General features: G+C 40.4%; 2 protein-coding genes across 5 annotated transcripts in view; one reads left to right on the forward strand and one right to left on the reverse strand.

Annotated features, from left to right (window-relative positions):
* Positions 1-1,896, reverse strand: part of LOC113806083 (docking protein 2) — a 22,851-nt gene extending 20,955 nt beyond the window's left edge. The window contains exons 1-2 of the mRNA XM_070145027.1: positions 1,739-1,896; positions 1,083-1,269 (exon numbers count right to left, since the gene is read on the reverse strand). Of these exons, the coding sequence (XP_070001128.1) occupies positions 1,083-1,175 (93 nt within the window). The 5' untranslated portion in view covers positions 1,176-1,269; positions 1,739-1,896. The remainder of the gene's footprint in view (positions 1-1,082; positions 1,270-1,738) is intronic.
* Positions 1,897-4,103: 2,207 nt separating this feature from the next.
* The window catches only part of TAF1B (TATA box-binding protein-associated factor RNA polymerase I subunit B), a 16,073-nt gene continuing 10,176 nt past the window's right edge, over positions 4,104-10,000 (forward strand). The window contains exons 1-3 of one of the 4 annotated variants that reach the window (XM_070145033.1): positions 4,104-4,310; positions 9,265-9,482; positions 9,828-10,000. The exon at positions 9,828-10,000 is cut by the window's right edge and continues 41 nt beyond it. In XM_070145033.1, coding sequence (XP_070001134.1) covers positions 4,228-4,310; positions 9,265-9,482; positions 9,828-10,000 — 474 coding nt within the window. In that variant the 5' untranslated portion in view covers positions 4,104-4,227. Of the gene's footprint in view, positions 4,311-7,580; positions 7,700-9,264; positions 9,483-9,827 lie in introns of those variants that run through there. The other 3 variants (XM_070145034.1, XM_070145035.1, XM_070145036.1) reach the window with 3 other exon arrangements.

Genomic DNA, 10,000 nt, shown 5'->3' on the forward strand with positions numbered 1-10,000 from the left:
ACCTTCAGGATCCCTCCCTTTATCCTGACGAGACCACGCTGCTTTACCTTCAGGATCCCTCCCTTTATCCTGACGAGACCACGTTGCTTTACCTTCAGGATCCCTCCCTTTATCCTGACGAGACCCCGTTACTTTACCTTCAGGATCCCTCCCTTTATCCTGACGAGACCACGTTGCTTTACCTTCAGGATCCCTCCCTTTATCCTGACGAGACCACGTTGCTTTACCTTCAGGATCCCTCCCTTTATCCTGACGAGACCACGTTGCTTTACCTTCAGGATCCCTCCCTTTACCCTGACGAGACCACGTTGCTTTACCTTCAGGATCCCTCCCTTGATCCTGACGAGACCACGTTGCTTTACCTTCAGGATTCCTCCCTTTATCCTGACGAGACCACGTTGCTTTACCTTCAGGATCCCTCCCTTTATCCTGACGAGACCACGTTGCTTTACCTTCAGGATCCCTCCCTTGATCCTGACGAGACCACATTGCTTTACCTTCAGGATCCCTCCCTTGATCCTGACGAGACCACGTTGCTTTACCTTCAGGATCCCTCCCTTGATCCTGACGAGACCACGTTGCTTTACCTTCAGGATCCCTCCCTTGATCCTGACGAGACCACATTGCTTTACCTTCAGGATCCCTCCCTTTATCCTGACGAGACCACGTTGCTTTACCTTCGGAATCCCTCCCTTTATCCTGACGAGACCACGTTGCTTTACCTTCAGGATTCCTCCCTTTATCCTGACGAGACCACGTTGCTTTACCTTCAGGATCCCTCCCTTTATCCTGACGAGACCACGTTGCTTTACCTTCAGGATCCCTCCCTTTATCCTGACGAGACCACGTTGCTTTACCTTCAGGATCCCTCCCTTTATCCTGACGAGACCACGTTGCTTTACCTTCAGGATCCCTCCCTTTATCCTGACGAGGCCACGTTGCTTTACCTTCAGGATCCCTCCCTTTATCCTGACGAGACCACGTTGCTTTACCTTCAGGATCCCTCCCTTGATTCTGACTAGACCACGTTGCTTTACCTTCAGGATCCCTCCCTTTATCCTGACGAGACCACGTTGCTTTACCTTCAGGATCCCTCCCTTTATCCTGCTGTTGACGAGACCGGTTTTGCAGGGCGATTCGGTCAGGACTTCAGCGGCGGTCGTCTTCGTCGCCATCGCGGCTTTTCAGGCTCTTTATCGGTCTGTCTCTCTGTCCCTGTCTTCAGTTGTGTGTTGGGAGAGTTCTCATGCCCTCACATCGCTGCCGCCGCTGGGTTGGGAAGAAGAAAGAAAAGGGATACGTATTGTCATCTGAATTTTCATTATTATTGTTATTACTATTGCTGTTATTATTGTTATAGTGATGTTGATGATGTAATGTTGATGTAATAATGATGATGAGAAGGAGGACGAGGAAGAGGAGAAAAAGGAGGATATATATGTGTATCTATCTATCTATCTATCTATCTATCTATCTATCTATCTATCTATCTATCTATCTATATATATATATATATATATATATATATATATATATATATATATATATATATATATAAAGATAGGTGTAGGAATAGATATATAGGTGCATTCCTTATATGAAAATTGCATCAACTTGTCAGAAACCACGAAAAGGAGACTGACAAGCTGTTGGCAATATGCAATACCGATTCTTCTTCTGCAAATTCAGGATCTTGCTTATCCATGTATCAGAAAATAATACACAAACCACAACTTACTCTTACGAACGGAGAGATCCTTCCGATATTCAGGAAAGTGGCTCCAATGTCCCCTCTTAACAATCTCTTTCAGCCCAGCAACACTCTCTACCACACCGCTCAGACATTACTATACACTTACAAGCATATCTAGTTAACCTCAGAGTCGAGGATGTGCGTCATATATATAGATAAAACAGTGTTACCAAAGCGAAGCCTCTCGCCCAATTTGGCAGAGAAGCGGTTTTTTCTTATGGATTTAAGTTGGTACATGTAGGTCTACCGCATTTTCATTGTAAGAATGTATTAATAAGGATTTTGGGATAATGTTTATTTGCTGTTGCAGGAATCCTAAGACCCGAAAGAACGTACTGCCAACTATAACGAACAGGATATCCGTAACATGGTGCCTGAGGTATGAAACTTTCTTGGAAGTATTAATCAAACACTAGAAAATATTAATTTCGTGGTGAGACTTGGCTCAGTAAATACTCAGTATTTTGCAAGATACCATATACCCATTTACTAAGATTTTTCCATTCCATTTTGTTCTCGTATCCCTTTAATTACATGAAACTGAAATTGTGAAAAAAATCAACAGCAACACTAATTACTTTTCAAATCCTTATCCTCTTTGCCCCCGACTTTGATTATGGTTCTGATACCGGCTCTTGAAAAATTCTGTAAACTCAAAAGAGGCATTTTCATCTATCTTGAACTTGATCTCTCCCTCCTCTTTTCCTACTTTCCCTCCCCTTCCTCCACTCTCGCTAATCCATAAAGTTCGAAGATTTTTTCACGATTCTGTTGGGCTGCAGGGATTCCAGTTGTGATTTACTAAGCTAGCGTTGCTTTCTGTCAACCACTCAATGCATTCGTAACAATCAGTCTGTGCTGTGCATATCAGCAGCATGTCAACTGATATGAAGAGTAAACAAGTCGTGTAGACCCCCCCCCCCCTGGAAATAATGAACAGAAATAATAGGCAAAAAAATATTTCTGACTTCAAAATTTTCAAGTGCTGATGTTCTGCGTATCTGAGTCATATGTCATAAATGTATTACTAAATAACAATATACTTTATAACATAATTTCATCCATGCTATAGAAATGGTCGAGATGTTGGTATAAATTATGTACACTGTTTAGTAATCTAATACCTGATGTTGCTAATAACATGTAATCATTCATAAAAGTAAGGAAGAAGTGTAAAACCACTTTCTCATTAAATATTTTCGTATCACTCAATAAAAACCTTGAGCCACATTAATAGTTTAATTAATATTAGACTCATATTCAGGGGTGGTAATAATGTGATTTAGCGAAAGCAGCTGAACAACACTAATTAAGCGAATGACTGAGTACATCAAACGATTTACAATATCACGATGGAAATGGCTTCTCTGAGTCTTTTTTCTTGTGTTTGTCAAGTTGCTGCATATTTATCTGTCTCTTTATCTAAAAAATGACCTTTCTCTTGTGTGCGTTTTTATACATTTCATTATGTTCATCGTGTTCATTTGAATAATTTAAACTATACATAAGTATGTGTATGTATACGTAACGAGAGAGAAATAAGATCACCTGCAACAGGGATGTTAATTTGCCAAATTTCTTACCCGTGGGCTAAATGTGGCTCTTGGGATGGTCAGGAAGAATTAGTAACTTGAAAAATTATGATTATCGTGAAGGAAAATAAAGTGGTATAATGCATTGTTCATGATTAACGCATATACATATACACATACACACATATGTGTGTGCGTGTGTGTGTATATATGTGTGTGTAAGTGTAATATATATATATATATATATATATATATATATATATATATATATATATATATAGCACACACACACACACACACACACACACACACACACATATATATATATATATATATATATATATATATATATATATATATATATATATATATATATATATTTACTTCATACTTCATACCCTTCTGTCTCCAGCCTTTTGGTACCAATGCTTCTGAAACTTGTCGAGGTCAATTCTCCAGCGGGTTTTCTGACGTCCTCAGTCTGGTGTGTCAAAGAGTACGGTCTAAAACTTGTGACTCAGTGGAAGCGAATTAATTGTTGTTCGGGATATGCATCATTGTGTGTGTGTGTGTGTGTGTGTGTGTGTGTGTGTGTGTGTGTGTGTGTGTGTGTGTGTGTGTCTATACAGTCGCGTATGCATGTGCGCGTTTCTGTGTACATGTGCGTAAGCGCGTGTTTTATGTATGTGTGATGTGTATGCGTACGCATGCGCCAGTGTGTGTGTGTATGTGTCCATGTGCGTGTGTGCGAGTGTGTGTGTTTCTGCTTGCGCGCGCCGGAGACCGATTCCCCGAACCCAAGCAGGGCAAGCGGGGCCGCCCTCGCCTTGCCCTCGCCGGCGCGTCACCCAGGGCGCTTCTGCCACAGCGCGAGGCGATCACATTTCTCTGTTATCGGGCCGTGTGTCTTGGTCGTCATCGCTAACGGGATGTTTCACGATAATGTGTGGCGCGGAACCTCATCCGGTTGGCTTTCGCTGTTCACGCCGTTCGCTGCTTCACGACAAAGGCCGCCTTTGTGAAATGTAGGTTAAATCATGATCAGCATTTCTGTTTACACGGTTTCGTTTTTTTCTTTTCTTTTCTTTTCTTTTCTCTCCCTATCTATCGATTCCTCGCTTTCTCTTTCCTGTTCTGTCTCCTTCTCTCTCTCTCTCCTTATCTCTTTCTCGCTCTTTCTCTCTATTTCACTTTCTCTCTCCATCACTCACTTTCTTTTCTTTCTTTCTTTCCCGCTCTCTCTCTCTCTCTCTCTCTCTCTCTCTCTCTCTCTCTCTCTCTCTCTCTCTCTCTCTCTCTCTCTCTCTCTCTCTCTCTCTCCGTCTCTCTCTCTCTCTCTCCGTCTCTCTCTCTCTCTCTCCGTCTCTCTCTCTCTCTCCGTCTTTCTCTCTCTCTCTCCGTCTTTCTCTCTCTCTCTCTCTCTCTCTCTCTCTCTCTCTCTCTCTCTCTCTCTCTCTCTCTCTCTCTCTCTCTCTCTCTCTCTCTCTCTCTCTCTCTCTCTCTCTCTCTCTCTCTCTTTCTCTTTCTCTTTCTCTCCCTATCCCTCCCTCCTTTTCTAATCTCCCTCTTCCCCTCCCTCTCTCCCTCTAGCGATAGTTGAGAAAAATAAAGACAAAGAATTGCGAAAACAAAGACCGTTCCTCTGTTCCTCTCCTTCGTAACCGACAAAGCGAAGTGGGGAAAAGCGGGAAAAAATAATAGCCATTACTTTCACTCAAAAGGAAATGGTGACGAGTATAGGAAGTGCGAAGAGAAAAAGAAAAATATATGTGGATTTTTTTTTATTTCTCTGTATATGGTGTTTTGATGGCGTGGTTTACAAGCATGGCGTTCGAGTTGGACAAATTGGTCGATAGAATAATAATCTGATGCTATTGGGTTCTGCATAGACAGTAATTATCACTCTCCGCTTTGCATGCTGATCTTATCATAACTGTCATCACCTTCACTACTATTATCATTCCCATCATCATCGTTATTTCTATTTTCATATTCTCACTACTGCTTCCATTATCATTATATTAAACTTGCATTTCCACCACTAAGACCGCTTTCAGAGGTACCATGCCACGTGGTACGCCGGTTGAGAACAAACATCCAAAAATATATAAAGAACCTTGCACACACAAGTGATGTGGCAAGTTGCATTTGCCACGTGCGATCTGCATGCCACTGAGATCAGACACTGCCACCTCGAATAGTTCAATCAGATGGAGTTTGACGGAGTTTTTACATATAAAGTCAGTGTTAGCCAGGAAAATAGTAAAATGTTAAAATCAAATAACATTTGATTGAAAAGAAAAATAAAAACTTTTGGAGGTAGTTTTGAAGTGTCTAGACAGTTTTCAAACAGACATTGTTGACAAAACTGCTTCGGTCGCCTAGTGAGCAAGGCTTTGGATGAGTAACCACGTGCCGTATTACAACAGGAAACAATGCCTGCTTCTGTGCACAAATATCGAAACCAACTAACATAAAATTTGTACAATTTGTGGAGAAATACAAATGTTTGTTTTACACATCACCTCAGTACAATAACAATGCTCTCTCTATGGCAGAATCATCAAAATATTTTATTTGTGAGAAAAAAAAATCCAGTATTTTCAGGGTGCTAATTTAATGCTTTGTTTTGAATTTCGTATCAGTGATCTCGCGGTCTCCAATTCAAGATGCATGTAGTATGAGAATGTAAACAAACATACAGTTGCCAGTTCTCCAGGTAAACGGAAAAGGTGTACCAGGCATGAGTGCAGCCTGTGAAAGTAAGAGGTTGGGCATAGAGCAGGTAAATGAAAGGGTTCTTGGCTAGAGGATTTATTGGCGAAGGTGTATATGAAACCCCACGAGAGTCTCCTGGTGTTCTCCCCTTCTGTCTGAAGAGACGTCCTTTTATGCAACTATTCCTTGATAGGGCAAATGCTTGTATGTGCCACAGAAGTGTCAGAAGTGAAGTTAAAGTGAACACCTGCGTCCGCTGAAGGAGGAAGGCAGCTGCCGGGTAGAAGGTGCGAAAAGAACCATCAGCCTTGCGAGTATCATTTACAAAGGCAAATGCACTATGGTGAGCAGTATTTTCAGTGCAGGAGTCACCCTAAACACCCTGAACAGAGAGAGTAGGGAGTAGTGGAACAAGTTTGCCTCACAGTCTGCCCAAAGTCTTCCACTTTATTCCTCCAAATGAGAGAGAAGTGATTGTCACAAGATGCCTTAGGACCACAATTTCATTTTGTGAACCGGGTGAAAGTGGCATAGGATTACCCACCGATATTAATGATAGTAATTGTGATGACGATTTTGATGGTGATTCTGATGATCTTGATAAAAACTATGCTATCAAGGATAATTGGCAATAGTAACGGTCATCGTAATGGAGATAATGATAATCATTGTGATTTTAGTAATAATGAGAATAGATAATAAGGATGATAATGATTTTAGTAATTATGATGATAATAAATAATAAGGACAAGGGTAATAATGATAAAGTGATAATATATGATAGTAATATTATTAATAAAGAGATAAAATGAAAGTAATGATCATGATAATAATAACAATGATAATGGTAACAATGATAACAATAACACCCAAGAACAATATCAGTGATACTCTTACTGGTGACGAACCACACCGCCTTCCTCTCAGCCAGACACCCCCCCCCCCTCTGAACTCAAGCAAAGACGCTCGCTCTTGCTTCTTCGTCACGACACTTGGCTCTTCCGCTCAGCCAAGGACGTCGCGAGCTTCCTGTGCATTTCGGGTCCTTATCGGGGAAGGTATCGGGCTGGCTCAGATATCCTTTATCCGATTTCGGCTCGAAATTATTTTCTCGTGGTTCTCATCTCCTCTGTGCCCCGTCTCTGCTCAGTCTTTTCCCGTGTTTTCTTGTTTTTGCTTTTTCTTTCCTTATTCCCTTTCTGTGTTGATATATATATATATATGTGTGTGTGTGTGCAAATATATATACACATACAGAAATATCCATATATACATACACACACAGACACACACACACACACACACACACACACACACACACACACACACGCACACACACACACACACACACACACATATATATATATATATATATATATATATATATATATATATATATATATATATATATATATATATATTTATATACATATACATATACATTATATATATATATATATATATATATATATATATATATATATATATATATATATATAGCTACATACATGCATATGTAAATGTGCATATCTATATATATGTTTATAGGTAGATCGTGGTATTTTGAAAATCAGGAGAAACATTGATGACGGTTCCGGAGTGCAAGCGACCAAAGCGGCCATGCGTGTTTGTTTACATTCAATCCTGTCTTAAGATGCCCAGCGCCAGACCTTTAACTGAGTAGATCTGATAAAAAGTAAGGTTTATGTGTGTTTTAACCAACTCTTTTCACAGTTCTTTTGTCGCTCTTGTTTGTTAGATTGTATGTGTTGATTCCTGTTATATAAAGTTGAATGAGAAAGGAAAATCGGGGGTGATTTTGTGGGAACTTTAAAAGTCGGGATTTTGTAGTTGAGTAATTTATCGTAGTTTTTTTCCTTCTGCATGTTGATTGTAGTCTGTTTGTTTGTTATCTGGGTAGAAGTTACCGAGGGCGACACACAGAGATAAGGTAAAAATAACACCGTCATCTTATAAAGCACAAGAAATATAGTAGAAAAGCAACAAAGGTTCAGCTGCAACGGACTCATATTTTACGGCGAAATGACCCTAACACAGTATTCGCTGCTTAGTCCACAACACCCTCACACAGCCAGAGTTCCTTTGTGTCCATCTTCTGTAAGTTGGTACTAAGTGCTAAGAAAGGTTCTCTGTCAAAGGAATAGATTGAAGTTAGGAAAAGTTGGGATGGGTGTTTTGGGTTGGCATGAATACCCTGGTTTTGGGACTTACAGCCTTATGCTAAAGAAATTGTGTAATGCAGATCAATTCTTAACAGAGTCTTAATGTAACTTTAAGGCTGTCAGTTTCAAAGACAGTGTTCTTGATATCTTGCATTGCTTTGGTATATCAGGTAATTTTTTATGGTATTATTCCTTATTAGAGGATTTTGTGCTTCAAAGAGCGGATTCCACAATTTCCTTAAGCAAATGGAGGATGCATCGCTCTCAGTAACAGTTATAATTATCTGTATTGTTAATATTGATGTAATTGAAGGTATATTTTCACATAATCAGTAAAGTTACTGTGAAAGGGTTTACATCTTGCCAGAGTACAATATTTTCACTTGATTGTATTTTTATATGATAGTGTTGCATAGCGGACCAAGACAATTTTGTTATTGGTGTATTCCTCTCATTCTGTAGTATGCAGATAGCTAAAAATTTATATGTAGAAACCCCCCAAACCCTCACATGCTTTGCCCCAATGGCCAGAAACAGCATGAGGAAATTGCAGGATAGAATCTGAATGATATACACAGAATCAGTCACTACATTGGTTAATGCAGGATGGTGTGCCCCTGCAGTCCTCAAGGTGAGTTGCCGCTCCCCAGCCCCCACCCAGGAAAACAAAGAATCCTCCATGTATTCACAGCAGGAGAGAGCGTACAACCAATGTTTGGGAGCACCAGATACCGAGTCTGTCCGATGCTCTTTCCTTCTGGGGGCGGGGGGGTTGAAGGGGGAATGCATTAGCCATTATAGTGATTGATTTATGTATATTATCTATATTTTACTCCACCATTTCCCTGGTACCTTTCATGCCCTCCCGTGCTATCGGTTTGCTAAATTGTTGCTAAAGGGGGGGGGGGCGTTTCTATGTGATGATTTCTATATATTTTAATACTAGCGAGTGAGAGGAATCCATCAATATCAAAATCGTTATGTGATGCCATTGTGTAAAATAATTTTTGTCATTTTACACTATATTTGATTTTCACTGATTCCCTCAATATCTCATCTCTCTTCCTTCTTTTACTAGCAGAAACTTCACAATGTCGAACACGTGTCGCACCTGTGGGGGGTCCTCCTTCACGGTGGAATCTGCAGTCAAAATGTGTGACCAGTGTGGCACTGAACAAACAAATTACGCAGAGTATATGAGCCAGGAGATTTTTGCGGAGGTGGATCGTTCACGGTTTGCATCACAGCTTGCTGATGAAAGAGATGATGCCGATTCAGTGGACTCGAAACCTAAAGGTGAGTTCTTGTGCGGAGGGTGGGGAAGGGAGGAAAGAGTTTTAAAGATGTTATTTGTCGGAGAGAAAAAAGAAGGAAGCAGAGTATCAGGGGTAATCAAAGTAGTATGAAAAAGTAGAAGTTATATTAATCCTTGAGTATGTGACAGAACACCATATGGCAAATTCATTCTAAGTGATTAATAAAGCATGTCCCTCCCCAAAGCTTTTTGAGTGTAACCACAGTATTTGAAAGACAGACTACACAGCAATTCCTTTCCCAAAGTTTTTTATTTATACATATGCAGTATTTTAAAGTTTGGTGACGCACAGATAAGCTATATCAGTGTCCGCAATCCTTTTTCAGAAGCACCTCAGAATGATTGGACATCATATGAAGCCTTTAACATTGTCTTGTTTGAGTGGACACAGGCTTTGCGTGCCAGTGGGGCTTCCAAGAACTTTCAGGAGACGGTGTTCAGGCTGTGGGTCACATACCTGCAGCGGATGGAAGTGGCTTTCATGCCATTGGAGGGAAAC

The sequence above is a fragment of the Penaeus vannamei genome, chromosome 33, assembly GCF_042767895.1.
Source record: "Penaeus vannamei isolate JL-2024 chromosome 33, ASM4276789v1, whole genome shotgun sequence".
Taxonomy (NCBI): Eukaryota; Metazoa; Arthropoda; class Malacostraca; order Decapoda; family Penaeidae; genus Penaeus; species Penaeus vannamei.